The sequence below is a fragment of the Plecotus auritus genome (assembly GCF_963455305.1).
Source record: "Plecotus auritus genome assembly, chromosome: 10".
Lineage (NCBI taxonomy): Eukaryota > Metazoa > Chordata > Mammalia > Chiroptera > Vespertilionidae > Plecotus > Plecotus auritus.
Window position 1 is genome coordinate 36283275 of NC_137785.1, and position 17971 is coordinate 36301245.

At 41.8% G+C, this 17971-nt stretch overlaps 1 protein-coding gene across 1 annotated transcript; it reads left to right on the forward strand.

Moving 5' to 3' along the window:
* Window positions 1-16282: 16282 nt before the first annotated feature.
* LOC308235498 (sigma intracellular receptor 2-like) lies at window positions 16283-16810 on the forward strand (the record flags this gene model as incomplete). The annotated part of the gene is made up of 1 exon (XM_080644383.1): window positions 16283-16810. One exon carries the CDS (start codon window positions 16283-16285, stop codon window positions 16808-16810), a length of 528 nt encoding a protein of 175 aa, XP_080500509.1.
* Window positions 16811-17971: the final 1161 nt, after the last annotated feature.

Here is a 17971-nt window from a genome sequence, read left to right on the forward strand (position 1 = left end):
CTAAACTCAATAAGCATATCTTTGGGTAAGGATTAAAAAAATGTCCTCTTATTCAGGGGAGGTCAGTCTTTTGTTCTATTTGGGGCCTTCAACTGATTGGATGGCCCACCCACATTATGAAGGGCAATCTGCTTTATGCAAAGTCCAATTTAAATGATAATGTCATCCAAAATACCCTCACTGAAACATCCAGAATAATGTTTGATCAAATTCCTGGGTACCATAACCCAGCCAAGTTAACAAAATTAACCATCACAGTAAGTGCCTAATTCTTACAATAAAATTCTTTTTTGTTGAGAATAACTAAAGTGGTTTATTTCTCTTACAAATGAACACTGGTATATGTAAATATCAATGATTTTGCAAGATATCTGAATTCTTTCTCCTTGCAACATCTCTTTGTTAAAGTTGGAAGAAGTCAGATAGATAACCTGGGGTGAGATCATTGGGTTCAGGTCCCAGATCTGCCAATTACTAGGTATGTGACTGATCAGCTCATCTAAGCTCTCTGTACCTCACTTTCCTCGGAAATAAGGATAAAAATAGCACAGCTGGTATGTCTCAGTGGTTGACAACCAGGAGTGTGCGGTTTGATTCCCAATCAGGGCACATGCCTGGTTGTGGGCTCAATCCCCAGTGAGGGGTGTGCAGAAGGCAGCCGATCAATGATTCTCTCTCATCATTTATGTTTCTGTCTCTCTCTCCCTCTCTCTTCTTCTTTGAAATCAATAAAAATATATTTTAAAAATAGCACATTCCTCACAAGGTTATTAAAATATGCAGTTATTTAACATATATAAATTACTTTGAATAATTATTGGCACATCATCAGCGCTCAATGTTAATTCCTATCATTAGCATCACCTATCTGTGGTCCTGGAGCTTCATCCCCCACTTGAGCTTAATGATTTCTCCAAACACTAGAATATAAGGGCTGTTGGCCAGTCTTTCCATGTAATTCTGAACCAGGAGAGGTAAAAGACGGTAGGAATAAGGAAGGGAACAGAGATAGACAAATAGACTCAAGATTTGGGGAATCTAGCCACAAAAATATCTCAATAAAAAGAGCAGAAAAAAAACTACCAATGGCATATTTCGCAGACCTAGAACGAACTCTCCAAAAATTCATCTGGAATTAAAAAAAGACCTCGAATAGCTGCAGCAATCCTGAGAAAGAAGAACAAAGTAGGTGGGATCTCAATACCAGATATCAAGCTGTATTACAAAGCCACTGTTCTCAAAACTGCCTGGTACTGGCACAAGAACAGACATATAGATCACTGGAATAGAATAGAGAACCCAGAAATCAACCCAAACCACTATGCCCAATTAATATTCGACAAAGGAGGCATGAACATAAAATGGAGTCAAGACAGTCTCTTCAATAAATGGTGTTGGGAAAATTGGACAGATACATGCAAAAAAAATGAAACTGGACCACCAACTTACACCATACACAAAAATAAACTCAAAATGGATAAAGGACTTAAACATAAGACAGGAAACCATAAAAATACTAGAGGAATCCACTGGCAGCAAAATCTCAGACATATGCCTAAGGAACTTCTTCACTGATACTGCTCCTAGGGCAATGGAAAATAAAGAGAAAATAAACAAATGGGACTATATCAAAATAAAAAGCTTTTGCACAGCAAAAGAAACCATCAACAAAACAACAAGAAAGACCACTACATGGGAGAACATATTTGCCAATGTTATCACTGATAAGGGTTTAATCTCCAACATTTACAGGGAACTCATACAACTCAACAAAAGGAAGATAAACAATCCAATCAAGAAATGGGCAATGGACCTAAATAGAAACTTTTCGAAAGAAGACAGAAGGAAGGCCAAGAGACATATGAAAACATGCTCAAAGTCACTAATTATCCGAGAGATGCAAATCAAAACGACAATGCGGTACCATCTCACACCTGTCAGAATGGCTATCATCAACAAATCAATAAATGACAAATGTTGGCGAGGATGCGGAGAAAAAGGAACCCTCATGCATTGCTGGTGGGAATGCAGATTGGTGCAGCCACTGTGGAGAACAGTATGGAGTTTCCTCAAAAAACTAAAAATGGAACTCCCATTTGACCCAGTAATACCACTTCTAGGAATATATCCCAAGAGGAAACATCAATCAGAAAGGATATATGCACCCCTATGTTCATAGCAGCACAATTTACCATAGCTAAGATTTGGAAACAGCCTAAGTGCCCATCAGCAGATGAGTGGATTAAAAAACTGTGGTATATCTACACAATGGAATACTACACTGCACTAAAAAAGAAGGAATTCCTACCATTTGCAACAACGTGGATGGAACTGGAAACCATTATGCTAAGTGAAATAAGCCAGTCAGAGAAAGATAAGTATCACATGATCTCACTCATTTGTGGAATATAATGAGCAACATAAACTGATGAACAAAAACAGTTCTAGAGACAGAGAAATATTGATCAGACCATCAAACCTCAGAGGGAAGGTGGGAAGGGTGGGGGTAAAGGGGAGAGATCAGCCAAGGGACTTGTATGCATGCATATGGGCCTGACCAATGGACACAGACAACAGGGGGGTGAGGGCATGAGTGGGGAGCATGGGGGGGGGTAATGGGGGAAGAAGAACACATATGTAATACCTTAATCAATAAAGAAATTTTTAAAAAAGAGCAGGAAAACTTATTTTTACATTGTTGTAAAAGAACACCAGAGTACTGAAAATTTGTCTGTCTTGATGGGAAATCTGGGCTGTTTATACTAGGCCCATAATTGATATTTCAAATCTTGCAGACCCTAGCTGGTTTGGCTCAGTGGATAGAGCATCAGCCTGGGGACTGAAGGATCCTGGGTTCAATTCCAGTTAAGGGCACGTACCTCGGTTGTAGGCTCCTTCCCGGCCCAGGCCCTGGTCGGGGCTCATGCAGGAGGCAACCAATCGATGTGTTTCTCTCACATCAATATTTCTCTCTGTCTTTCCCTCTCTCTTCCATTCTCTCTAAAAATCAATGGGAAAATATCCTTGGGTGAGGATTTAAAAAAATAAATATTATAGGTATTTTGTAACCACCAATGAAATCATTGATTCAGATAAGGATCATCACTGGATGCTAAAACTTTTAGCTGAAATCTTGTTGAGAAACAGGATAGTCTCATAGTCTCCAGTATCATCCCACAGGTGACTTAGAAGGAATGAAGGAAACCTTTACAATGGAGAAATCTGGCAGACTCCACCTTAATCCAGTTCAAAAAGGAAACAAACTCACATGATGTTCTCATGAACATGGTGCACTGAGGACACAATATCATCTAAATATTCTTGTAAAAAATGTTTAAACTGAATTTAAATCATAAAAAAAGAATCAGATAAATCCAAGCATATTCTACAAAATATATTCTACAGAACAACTAGCTTGGACTCTTTTAAAATGTCAATGTCATCCTATCTAATAAAAGGGTAATATGCAAATTAACTGTCACTCTGTCACAAAGATGGAAGTGCTAATAGCCACAAGATGGCGGCACCCAGTCATTTCAGCCCTGCTGGAGTCCCCCAGTCCCAGAGGGGGGCAGCCGCTGACAGTGGGCAGCATGAGCGGCCTGGTGGAATGCTTGCTTTGTCACTGCAGCAACGAGGCAAGCGTTCCCCACCGGGGCGCGGATGGGCCTCTGGGCCATGGAGAGCCTCTGGGCAGCAGGCGCAGAGTGGCCAGGCCCTGCAGAGAGCTACTGGCACATGGATTCATGCACAGGGCTACTAGTAAAAGAATAAAACAAAACAAAAACTGTGGAACTCCTCCAGATCAAAGGACAGAAGGAGTTATGACATTGACATTTAAATGCAATGCACAGTCCTTGATTGCATTGGATCCTAGATTGAAAAAATATATATATTTTTAAAGAACAAAGCTATTATTGATATAATTAGAAAAATTCGAATGTGGAGTACAATGATGGGTAATATAATGTTGATAATGTTACTATAATGTTAAAATTTTGGAGTATTGTGATTCTCTCTAGGAGATTCATAAAAATTATTTAGGTCTGAGGTAGTGTGATGCCTGCAACTTGCTTTCAAGTGGGAGAGAGAGATAAAGAGAGGCAAAATTTTAACACTGGTGAATCTAGGTGAAGGGGATATGAGTGCTCGTATTAACTTTTCTGTAAGAGTGAAAATTTTTGAAATAAAAAAATTGGGAGTAAATCAGTAAGTATTTCTTTTCAAACCTTCTACCATATTCCAAAAGTTACATTATTTTCTGTTTCTTGGAGTATTAGCCAGGAGTACATTCAATAATTCATTTAACACTTGTTGAGTGTCTATTGTGTGGTAGGCACTGGGTAAATAAACAGTGGTGAACAAAACACAAAAAACTTTGTTCTCAGAGGTTCCAGTAAAGATGGTGGCATAGGTAAATGCCGCCTTGTACAACCACACCAAAATTATAACTAAAATACAGAACAACCATCATTCAGAACCATCTGAAATCTAGCTGAATAGAAGTCCTAAAACTAGGGAATTAAAGAAGAAGCACATAGAGACTGTGGGGCAGATAGGAGGGGCAGAGACTCGGTGCGGAATGGAGGAACTAAGTGGTCCCACACCCAAATGTGGCAGTTTAAAATAGGGAGGGATATCATAGCTGTGGAGGTTTCCCTAAGGAAGGAGGGGTCTCGATCCCACATCAGGGTTCCAGTACTGAAAAGAGAAATCCCTGCAACTTCTGGCTGTAAAAACCAGCAAGGATTGTGGCTGAGAGACACAGAGGATGCTGGAGTCCCAGGCAGTTCCTCTTAAAGGGCTGGGGATGCACAGATTGATTTGGACTCAGTCCCTCTGAGCTCCAGCACTAGGGCAGAAGCTTGAAAGGAACCTGGGACATTCAGGGATGAACTAACTTGTCTGGAATCAGGGCAAGAGCTGGAGGGGTAGCTTTCTCCCAGACAGAAGTGCTGGCAGAGTCCAGTGTTGCTTTGCTGAGCCCTCCCCACCACAGAGCCAGCAGGTGGGCACAATATCTGAATCTCCATCAACCTGGCTCACAGTTTTCACCCCACTCTGCTGATTCCCTGAGACCCCACCCCTCCCTACTTGCAGGCTCATCCAAGTCATTCCCAGTGGCTTTTCCATACAACTGGCCTCTCTTGCCTCATGCTTTGGATTTTCCTAAAATATCTCAAACAAGCATCATTGCCATCAGCATGTCCCATACCTCTCAATAAGTGGCCCCAGACCCAGCACTAGCCACAGCCCACCTTGGTTCATAGCTTGGTGTCTCCTGGACACCTCCAAGCCCAACACAAGTGGTGGTCATGTACAGATTGCTTTGTAGTTAATGCTGGGTAGCTCTGGGCAAGGTATAGGCAGAGGTTGACTTTGCACCTCCTGGGAGGCTCCAGAGCCAGTGTTCCTGGTGGTCAGTTTCAACCACACTGGATTACAACCCTACCGCCTCCACAATTGACACATTTAAGGGGTGGACTCAGTAAGCACCAAAACCCCACTGAAACAAGTCTTTTTTTTTTTAAAATATATTTTATTGATATTTTTACATAGAGGAAGGGAGAGGGATAGAAAGCTAGAAACATTGATGAGAGAGAAACATCAATCAGCTGCCTCCTGCACACCCCCCACTGGGGATGTGCCCACAGCCAAGGTACATGCCCTTGACTGGAATCGAACCCGGGACCCTTCAGTCCACAGGCCGATGCTCTATCCACTGAGCCAAACCGGTTTCGGCTGAAACAAGTCTTGCTCTATAAGGTTGGCTTCTGCACAGCATCTCTCACTGTAGTCACAGCTGGTTCTCACAGCCAATTGGCCTGGGTGGGGGTCAATCCCTCTCAGTGATGCCAACAGCAATGAAGGCTCAACTACAACAAGACAGTGCACACAGTCCACACAAGGGCACACCTGGAGCACCTAGCTCAGGTGACTGGGGAGGCTGAGCCACTAGGCCCTATAGGACACCTACCACACAAGGCCACTCTATCAAGTTTGGGAGACATAGCAGATCTACCTAATACATAGAACAAGCACAGGGAAACAACCAAAATGCAGAGACAAAGAAGCATGTCACAGCCTAGCCAGCATGGCTCAGTGGTTGAGTGTTGACCTGTGAACCAAAGGTTGTGGTCAAATCCAGGTTGGAACTCTGTACCCAGTGTGGGGCATGCAGGAGGCAGCCAATCGATGAATCTCTCTCATCACTGATGTTCTTGTCTCTCTCTCCCTCTCCATTCCTCTCTGAAATCAGTAAAAATTATTTTTTTAAAAAGAAACATCTCACAAACGAAAGAACAGGAGGAATCTCCAGAAACTGAACTAAATGAAATGGAAGCAAGCAAATTACCAGATACAGAATTCAAAACACTGGTTTTAAGGATGCTCAAGAAACTTAGAGTACTTCAAGGAACATAGTAAGAACATCAACAACATAAAAAAGGGCCAGTCAGAAATGAAGGATAGACTAACTGAAATAAAGAATAATTTACAGGGAATAAACAATACCCTAATCAGAAGAGAGAAAAAAAATAATCCAAATATATGGAGCTAGTATAAGGAGCCTCTGGGACAACTTCAAGCATACCAACATTTGCATCATGGGGGCTCCAGAAAGAGAAGAGAGGGAGCAAGAAATTGAAAACATATTTGAAGAAATAATGACAGAAAACTTCCCCCACCTGGTGAAAGAAATAGAATTACAAGTCCAGGAAGCACAAAGAGTCCCAAAGAAGATGAACCCAAAGAGGCCTACACCAAGACACATCATAATTAAAATGCCAAAGGTTAAAGACAAAGAAAGAATCTTAAAAGCAGTAAGAGAAAAACAGTTAGTTATCTACAAGGGAGCACCCATAGGACTGTCAGCTCATTTCTCAACAGAAACTTTGCAGACCAGAAGAGAGTTGCAAGAAATATTCAAAGTGATGAAAAGCAAGGACCTATAACCAAGATTACTCTACCCAGCAAAGCTCTCATTTAGAGTTGAAGATCAGATGAAGAGCTTCCCAGATAAGAAAAAGCTAAAGGAGTTCATCACCACCAAACCAGAATTACATAAAATGTTGAAGGGTCTTCTTCACGAAAAAGAAAAATTAAAAAAAAAGATCAAGAGTAGGAATAATAAAATGGCAATAAATACATATCTATTAACAATTCAATCTAAAAATCAAAATAAGCAAACAACCAGAACAGAAACAGACTCAAATACAGAGAACATTTTGGCAGTTGCCAGATGGGAGGGGGTTTGGGGATGGGTGGAGGGGGGTTATGGGGGCGGGAACAGGGGACATCTATAATACTCTTCTGGGAGAGAAATAAACCTGTTTCTAGTAGCTGGTCTTTGTTCTAACAGTTAACTATCATTCACAACTGATGGGAGAGCAGTCAGGAACACCAACAAATTAGCCAGAGATGATGGGGGAAAGTGATAATGATGGCCATTGTTATTGAATGCTATCTACAAGCCTAGCATTAATTTAATTATTTTTGCATACATTAACTTATTTAATCCTCACAACAACACTATGAAATAGATTAATATCAACCCATTTTATTTTTTAAACATATTTTTATTGATTTTTTTTTTTTTAGAGAGAGAGGAAGGGAAAAGAAGAGATAGAAACATCAATGAGAGAGAACATCCACTGACTGCTTCCTGCACACCCCTCACTGGGGATCAAGCCTGTAACCCAAGCATATGCTGGGATCAAGAATCAAACCAGTGACCTTAGTGCATGGTTGATGCTCAATCACTGAGCCATACATACTTGGCTCAAACCATTGTACAGGTGAAGACACTGAGATACATAGCAGCTGAGTCATTTTGCCAAAGTCACACAGCTAACAAATGGTGGAGCCAGGCTATGGACCTGGGCCATCTGGCACCTGAGCCCATTCTCATACAGCAAACTGCACTGCCTCAAAAACAAGGCAGCGGCGGGGGCCAGGGCAGTGTGATGGACTTACCTGGGTGGCCCTAATGATCTGCCCCTCCAGTAGTCCCAGTGTGTTCTCTTCCCACATTGACTGGTACTTGGCCATGTGACTAGCTTTGGTCAATGGGGTATTAATGCAGAAACTTGATTAATGCTTGTGTAATGGGGCCTGGGCTCTTGAAAATGCTCTCACCACCATAAAAGGAAGCCCAGCCAAGACTACTGAATGATTAAAGACCACCAGGAAAGACATCCACCTATATAAGCATTCCAGCTTCCCCAAGCACCCAGCCAATCCACCAGCTGACCACAGCTCCTGAGTGAGCATAAGAGAGACCAGGAGAAGAACCACTCTGTCAACATTCAGAATATTGAGAAATAATAAATCACCATTGTTTTTTATCAACCAAGTTTTGGGATCATTTGTCATGAATCAGTAAATAACTGAAATAGGAAGACAGAGATATAGGAAGTGACCTGAGGAAACATAAAAAGAAGAGACAGCCCAGCCAGCATAGCTCAGCAGTTGAGTGTTGACCTATGAACCAGGAGGTCACAATTTGATTCCTGCTCAGGGCACATGCTCGGGTTGCAGGCTCAATCCGCAGTATGGGGCATGCAGGGGGCAGCAATAAATGATTCTCTCTCATTATTGATGTTTCTATCTCTGTCTCCCTCTCCTTTCCTCTCTGAAATCAATAAAAAATATATTTTTTTAAGAGAAGAGAGATATCAAGCTATATTACAAAGCCACAGTTCTCAAAACTGCCTGGTACTGGCACAAGAACATACATGTAGACCAATGGAACAGAACAGAGAACCCAGAAATAGAGCCAAGCCATTATGCTCAATTAATATTTGACAAAGGAGGCAATAGCATACAATGGAGTCACAACAGTTTCTTCAATAGATGGTGCTGGGAAAATTGGTCAGATAAATTTTTTAAAAAATGAAACTAGATCACCAACATACACCATACACAAAAATAAACTCAAAATGGTTAAAGGACTTAAATATAAGATGGGAAACCATAAAAATCTTAGAAGACTCCATAGGCAGCAAAATATCAGACATTTGTGGTAGCAATATCTTTACCAATACAGCTCTTAGAGCAATGGAAACTAAGGAGAAAATAAACAAATGGGACTACATCAAAATAAAAGGCTTCTGCACAGCAAAAGAAACCATCAACAAAACAACAAGAAAGTCCACTGCATGGGAGAACATATTTACCAATGCTATCTCAGGTAAGGGTTTAATCTCCAAAGTTTACAGGAAATTCATACAACTTAACAAAAGGAAGATAAACATTCCAATAAAAAAATGAGCAAGGACCTAAATAGACACTTCTCGAAAGAGGACATAAAGAAGGCCAAGAGACATATGAAAACATGCTCAAAGTCACTAATTATCCGAGAGATGCAAATCAAAACAACAATGAGGCACCACCTCACAACTGTCAGAATGACTATCATCAACAAATCAACAAACGACAAGTGCTGGAGAAGATGAGGAGAAAAAGGAACCCTCCTTCACTGCTGGTGGGAATGCAGACTGGTGCAGCCATTGTGAAAAACAGTATGGTGTTTCCTCAAAAATTTAAAAATGGAACTGCCATTTGACCCAGTAATACCACTTCTAGGAATATATCCTAAGAAAACAGAAACACCAATCAGAAAGGATATATGCACCCCTATGTTCATAGCAGCACAATTTACAATAGCTAAGATCTGGAAACAGCCCAGATACCCATCAGTAGATGAGTTGATTTAAAAACTGTGGTACATCTACACAATGGAATACTACACTGCTATAAAAAAGAAGTAATTCTTACCATTTGCAACAGCATGGATGGAACTAGAGAGCATTATGCTAAGCAAAATAAGCCAGTCAGAGAAAAATAAATAGCACATGATCTCACTCATATGTGGGATATAATGATCAACATAAACTGATGAACAAAAATAGATCCAGAGACATGGTAACACTGAACAGACCGTCCAACTTCAGAGAGAAGGCAGGGGAGGGAGGGGTGTTAGAGATCAACCAAAGGACTTGTATGCGTGCATATTATCATAACCAATGAACACAGACACTGGGGCGATGGGTCCTTGTCCTGGGGGCTGGGAGTGATGGGGAGGGGGGGTCAATCGAGGAAAAAGGAGACATATGTAATACTTTAAACAATAATAAAAAAGGAGAGAGAGAAGAGACAATTAAATTCCTTAACCTTTTATTGAAGCCTCATGTCCCATAGGTCCCAGGGGAAGCTGGGCAGGGAGAAGAAGGAAATTAGACTACCCAAGGAATCAGACAGTCTCTGTCCTTTAGAAGCTGACATTCTTTGTTCTCAGAAGATTCCTCTACTGATCAGATGCATCCACATCATCCTGTGTCCAAAGTGAGCCACTTTTCCAGTGGTCACCATGACCCCACCACACATGCTGCTCACTAAGGATCTCCATCCTTCTCCAGAAGAGGAGAAAAAACACATGAAGAAGCACCTGGTGCAGAGCCCCAGTTTTGACTGCATGAATGTGAAATGCCAAGATGCTATAAAATCACAACTGTCTTTAGCCAGATAATAATTTTGTGTATTGGCTGCTCCACTGTGCTGTCAGCCTACAGGAGGAAAATCCAGGCTGACAGATGAGGGACTTCAGAAGGAAGCAGCACTAAAAGCACCCGAATCAAGATGAGTAGGGAAACTATTCTGATAAACACATTTTAGATATTTTTAAAAAGTGGGCCACAATACCCAAGAGAAATAAAAACATATATCCACACAAAAACTTGTATATAAATGGTCATCACAGCATTATTCATAATAGCCAATGAATGGAAACAACTTCAAAGTCCACTAACTAATGAATGGACAAACAAAATGTGTTATAGCCATACAATAGAATACTATCAGCCATAAAAGGGAATGAAGTACTGGCACATGCTACAACATGGATGAAGCTTAAAACATTAAACTAGGTGAAAGAAGCCAAACATAAAAGACCACATACATATAATTCAGTTTGCACGAAATGTCTAGAAGAGTCAAATCCATAGAGATAGAAAGTAAAGTAATGGTTGCCTTGGGCTGGGTTCAGGGAAGGGGTGTGGAGAAATGAGGGGTGACTGCTAAAGTACATAGGATTTCTTTTGGGGGTGATGAAAATATTCTAATATTGATTGTGGTAGTAGATTCACAACTCTGTGACTATATTAAAATCCATTGAATTATACATTTTAAATGAGTGAGTTATATGGTATGTGAATTATATCTCAATAAAGCTATTACCCAAAAATATATAATACAATGTCATGTAGGAATAAGACTTATGAAATACATGAGGCAGACTTGAGTATGAGGCCTGGCTTTCCCACTTACAAACTGTTTGACCTTGAGTAGGTTATTTCACTTTGCTGATCTTCAGCTTTCTCATCTATAAAATTGGGATAAAAATAATACCTACTTTGGAGAAACCAAGATGGCGGCATAGGTAAACACCTAAACTGCTGCCTCACACAACAATAGCATAACTACAACTAAAAGACAAAACGGACACCATCAAGAACCACAGAAAAGCTGGCTGAGTGGAAATTCTACAACTAGAAGAAAAGAGGAAAGCACATTGAGACTCAGAGGAGCTGCAAAAGGCTGAGGTACAGAGACTTGCACGCGGAGATAACGGGCGGCTGTGTGCACGAGTGGCTGAGTGTGTGGCTGACTTTCTAAAGCGGGAGAGAGAAGGAAGCTCCCGACTGTACTGAACTCCAGTCCCGGGTGAGATGCTGGGAAACCAGACTCATTCGGGGGGAATCTGGACTGTCAGGAAAAGAGAAAGCACACTGAGACTCGGGAGCTGCGGAAGGCAGAGGTCCAGAGGCACGCGCAGAGAGGACTGACTGCTGAATGCACGGGAGGCTGAGTGCACGGCTGGCTTTCTAAAGTGGGAGGGAGACAGAAGCTCCCAACTGCACTGACCTCCAGTTCTGGGCAAGTTTCTGGGAACCCCGACTCATTCGGGGAGAACCTGGACTGTCTGGCAGCGGGCAAAACTCAAGGGCGGCTTTCTCTCAGAGGTGCTTGCAGCGATTACCGAGGGACACTGAGACCCAGGGGCCTCATAGGGCAGGGCTGACGGGAAACCAAGGCTGTCTGATCTGCCCTGAAACTCTGCCCCACCCAAGCTGAGCACAGAGGCTTTTGCAATTTTGCAAATCTTGTCTCATAAGAGTGTCTCCAGCACAGAAGTTTTCCCAGCGTAGACACAGCTGATCCTCACAGCCAATTAGCCTGGAGGTCAATTCCTCCCAGTGATACCAACAACAATCAAGACTTAACTACAACAAGACTGAGCACATAGTCCACAAAGGGGTGCACCAAGAGTGTCAACCTCAGGTAACTGGGGAGGCTGAGCCACTGTGCCCTAGAGAACACCTACCACACAAAGCTACTCTACCAACTCAGGGAAGCAGCGAAAATGTGGAGACAAAGAAACAGATCACAAATGAAAGAAATTGAGGAAAACAAATGACTGGATATAGAGTTCAAAACCACGGTTATAAGGTTTTTCAAGAATTTCCTAGAAAAGGCCAATAAACTTAGCGAGACCCTCGAGGATATGAAAAAGGACCAACTAGAAATTAAACATACACTGACTGAAATAAAAAATATTATACAGAGACCTAACAGCAGACTAGAGGACCGCAAGAAGCAAGTCAAAGATTTGAAATACAAAGAAGCAAAAAACACTCAGCTGGAAAAGCAAAAAGAAAAAAGAATCCAAAAATTTGAAGATAGTGTAAGGAGCCTCTGAGACAACCTCAAGCATACCAACATCCGAATTATGGGGGTGCCAGAAGAAGAGAGAGAGCAAGATACTGAAAACCTATTTGAAGAAATAATGACTGAAAACTTCCCCCACCTGGTGAAAGAAATAGACTTACAAGTCCAGGAAGCCCACAGAACCCCAAACAAAAGGAATCCAAAGAGGACCACACCAAGACACATCATAATTAAAATGCCAAGAGCAAAAGACAAAGAGAGAATATTAAAAGCAGCAAGAAAAAAACAGTTAATTACCTACAAGGGAGCACCCATACGACTGTCAGCTGATTTCTCAACAGAAACTATGCAGGCCAGACGGGAGTGGCAAGAAATATTCAATGTGATGAATAGCAAGAACCTACAACCAAGATTACTGTACCCAGCAAAGCTATCATTCAGAATTGAAGGTCAGATAAAGAGCTTCACAGATAAGAAAAAGTTAAAGGAGTTTATCACCACCAAACCAGTATTATATGAAATGCTGAAAGGTATTCTTTAAGAAGAGGAAGAAGAAGAAAAAGGTAAAGATAAAAATTATGAACAACAAATACATATCTATCAACAAGTGAATCTAAAAATCGAGTGAATAAAAAATCTGATGAACAGAATAAACTGGTGAATATAATAGAATCAGGGGCATGGAAAGGGAGTGGACTGACAATTCTAGGAGGGACAGGGGTGTGGGAGGTGCAGGAAGAGACTGGACAAAAAGCATACACCTATGGATGAGGACAGTGCAGGGGAGGTAATGGCAGAGGGTGAGGTGGGAACCGGATGGAGGGGAGCTATGGTGGGGGGGGGGGGAGAGGAACAATTGTAATAATCTGAACAATAAAGATTTATTAAATTAAAAAAAATAATACCTACTTCATGGAGTGATTGTGAGAATTAAATGAAGCAAATAATAGTAGCTCAGAGATGACAGTGCTCAATAAATGTTGGTTTTTATTGTTAAAAATAAGTGAGCCACAAGAGGAAATGGGCACAAAAATGGAGAGCAGTCAGCTGGTGGCCTCTGCAATAGAAGCCTCTGGTTCTTTGAGGGAGATTGTGAAGGAGCTTCCTGGAATCTGGTCCTGACCATCAGAGGTTCTATGCAGCCAATACAGCCCCCCTCCCCCCCACCCCCGGCCAAGAGGCCTTTGTGGTGTGTTTGGGTATTATTCCAGGTTATTAGCTTTCTAATCTAGCTCTCTAATAATCTATTAGCTTCCCAATGTCTCTAACTGGATGTCTTTACTGCTCAAACTAGTTATTGTGGATTCTGTTCCTGACAATTAAGAGCCCTGATGGATACAGGCAGGAAGGGGTTTGTTCAAGAGACAGCAATGAGGCCATGTGGCAGCAAAGGGGGAATGAAGAGGAAATGAAGTTAGAAGGCCTGGAGGGGCCAGATCTTAAAGGGCTGTGTAAGCCATGGCAGGGAGTTTGACTTTTATTGAGTAAACTGGGAGCTATGAGAGGAATTTAGAGAGAAGACATAATCTTTGACTGTATGTGGAAAACATGCTAAGTAGGGAGCGACCAGAGTGGAGGCTGCTATGATCATCCAGTAGGAGGTGACCATAGACAGGACCAGGATGGGCGTGTGGAGAGAATGAGAAGTGGGTGAATTTGGAAACACTGAAAGTATAACCAGCAGGTTTTGCTGATGAATTGTGTGTGTATTGTGTGGTGTGTGTGTGTGTGTGTGTGTGTGTGTGTGTGAGAGAGAGAGAGAGAGAGAGAGAGAGAGAGAGAGAGAGAGAGAGAGAGAGAGAGAGAGAGAGAAAATGATGTTGGTCAAGGATCACTTGATGTTTACAATGAAGCCTCAAGTGCATCAACAGGAAAAGGAGAACACTACTAACTGCATGGTGTCATCATAAGGAGTCTGTATAATCATGGGTATAAAGCACTTACACATTTATGTACCACTGACATTATTTCTTATAGGGTGTTTGAGACAACTCATTCAAACTCATCTTCTTTGTTCTGGCACCTCCAAAACCCTACATGTCTCTGTGTCTCCTAAGATTCCAAGAAAGGCCTCTACTATGCCCCAATTTCTTTAAAATCATCTGCCCTTTACAAGAAAAATAGAGGTGACTAAGGGGAACTTCCTCCCCTCCCACCATTCTAAAGGTTCTAAGGATTTGCCAGTCCACAGGTTTCTTTCCAGAAATCCAGGCTCCCTCCTCTAGACTCCTTTCTGTTTCTCTTTCAAATTCAGTCTCCCATCTGTCATCTCCTGGCCACCACCCACCTGAATTTCCCCAGTCCTGCCAAAGCCTGTGGCAAATTCCAAATTCAGGTGATGTATTTGCTTTACTTACATAAACTGAAATTGTCCCTCTGGCCAACTCAGTGGTTCATGGCCTTCCTTGTTCTAATCACCAGGGGAACTCTAAAGATAACACAACACAGTCTGGGCTGCTATCCCAGAGATGTGATTGGTCTCATTGCATTCTATCAGTGGTTCTCAAATCTTAAGGTGTACCTGAATCAGCTTGAGATCTTGCTAAAACATAGGTTGCTAGACCCCACATGCAGAATTTCTGACTCGATAACTCAGAGAATTTATATTCTAACAAGTACCCAGGTGAAGCTGATACTGCTGGTTCAAGGCCCACACTTTGAGAAATGCTGCTCTGTGCCAAGAGACAGTAACATGTAATGAATCAAACTCTTGCTCCTCAGTGTGATCCACAGACCCTTGGCATCACCTTGGGAAAGTATTAGGAATGTAGAATCTGAGATCCTACCTCTAACTTACTGAATCAGAAATCTGCATTTAACCAATCCCCAGGCCATTTGTACACTTGTTAAGGTTTAAGGAGCATAGGGTTCAATCCCAGTTCTGGTAATTATTAACTGTGAGGTTTGTAAGCAGGTTCTTGAGATCTCGGTTTCCTCATTTGTAGAGTGAGGGTAGTATATAAGGTGGTAGTATGGATTAAATGAGTTCACATAAATATAGCTATGCCTGGTATAGGATAAGCACTGTTGACATAAGAAAGTCCAAACCTGAAGAGAATTTTTATGAGTTTATTTGGGCTAAACTGATGACATATGCCAGGGAGCAAGATCTCAAATGCTCCAGAGAACAACAGTTTTGCCGTTTCTTTTATGCATTTGAAATTAAGGAAGGGATATGAGGAAGATTACATGAGGGTAGGAGAAAGCAAGTTGGGAATTGGATTACAAGTTAGTTAACAAGATTATGTGCTCTCTTAAGGGTGGTTATACTTCCCAGAGGTCTAAAAAAAAGAGGCATTTCCATGCATATGAGCATAACCAATGGACACAGACAGTAGGGGTGTGAGGGGATGTGCTGGGAGGTGGGAGTGGCCAGGCAGAGTTCAATGGAGGGAAAAGGAGATTTATGCAATACTTTAAACAATAAAGAATTTAAATTTAATAATAATAATAATAATAATAATAATAATAATAAACTGCTACCACACATTTAAAAAAAAATAAAATTAGCTTCCCACGTCGGTGGTCCTCCGCTCCTACGCGGCCCAACCAACGGATGATGGGGACTCTGAGTGCTCGGCGTGGCCTGGAGTGGCTGCTGGGGCTCTACTTCCTCTCCCACATCCCCATCACCCTGCTCTTCGACCTGCAGGCGGTGCTGCCATGCAAACTCTACCCCATCAAGTTGAGAAACCTGCTGAAGTGGTACGCTAAAGAATTCAAAGACCCTCTGCTACAGGACCCCCCAATGTGGTTTAAATCCTTCCTGTTTTGCGAGCTTGTGTTTCAGCTGCCTTTCTTTCCCATTGCAACGTACGCCTTCTTTAAAGGAGGCTGCAAGTGGATTCGCACCGGTGCCATCGTCTGCTCAGTCCACACCATGACAACCCTAATTCCAATTCTCTCCACATTTCTATTTGAGGATTTCTCTAAAGCCAGTGGTTTCAAAGGACAAGGACCTAAGACTTTACATGAACGCTTAACCCTCGTATCTGTCTATGCCCCTTACTTTCTCATCCCTCTTATGCTTCTGCTTTTCATGTTGCGGAGCCCCTACTATAAATATGAGGAGAAAAGAAAGTAAAAATGAGATAACTACACAAGGAAAACTGCTCAGAACCCATGTCTTCAGTCGCATTTGAAACACACCAGCAGCCATAAACTGTCACCTTCCAAGGGCACTGGCACAGACCCATCACCTGAGGATGGGCCAAGTTCACCATGTGCCAGGTTCCATTGCAGAATTACTAAAAACAGGACCAGACCAGAAATGGATAAACTTCTAAGAAACATATCCTGCTTGGCATTTTCATGAGTTATTTGATCCACAATATGCATGTGACTAACCCCTTGACTCATGATTCTCTACAGCAAATCACTATTCAGCAAAATGAGTAGTATGATGTTCAGGCCATTTTTAAGTTTGAAATTATGCCTCTTCAATACTCATTAAAAACTATATTGTTTTCTTGCCTGCACCCCTGGTGGGGAGAGGAGAGAGAAAATAGTCTGCAAGAGGTTTAAGGTTCAGCCCTGGCTTAACTTTCAGTCAGATATGGGTTAAACCAGAAGGTGCTTTGTTTCTGTTTTAAACAGCTCATCCCAGAAAGACAGATTTTTTTAAAGTCTCCTTGTTTATCTTCTTTCCAAATCTTAGTCCTGTCTTTTTACAGACCACCGGACAGAAGTCACTCTACTCTGAGGTCTGGTGTCTCAAACCTGATCTGGAAGTGTGCTGCCTTCTGGATAACTACATTCTTCCTAGTAGTTTAATCATTCCATCCTGTGTTGGTCTGAGTCAAAATGGGGGAACAGCTGAGTAAAACATGTCCACTGTGCATGTAGGGTCTCTTCACGTTAGTACCTGGTGTTACATTACCTTTCTCTAAGTTCATACTCAAAGCTAACTTAAAAAAAAAAAAAAAAAAAAAAAAAAACGACTTATGAACACACATGGACAACAGAAGAAATTGGTTCCAGTCAATTCCCTCTTTGCCTGTTCTGCTCATAAGCCATATTACTCTATTGGGAGTATCCTCTGACTCATGTGTCCAGTCCAAATAAAGGGAGCTGCTGACCATTAAAAAATAAAATAGAGAGGAAAAATGGCGGCGGAATAGACAGACGTGTTCCGAGCCTTGTCCCGGAGCAGAAAGAAAGAACAGCTGAGGGTCGCACGAGGAGTGTTTGTTGGCAAGTTAAGGGACAGCTAAACTCCAGAAGAAGGTGGGAGACTGCTAGACGG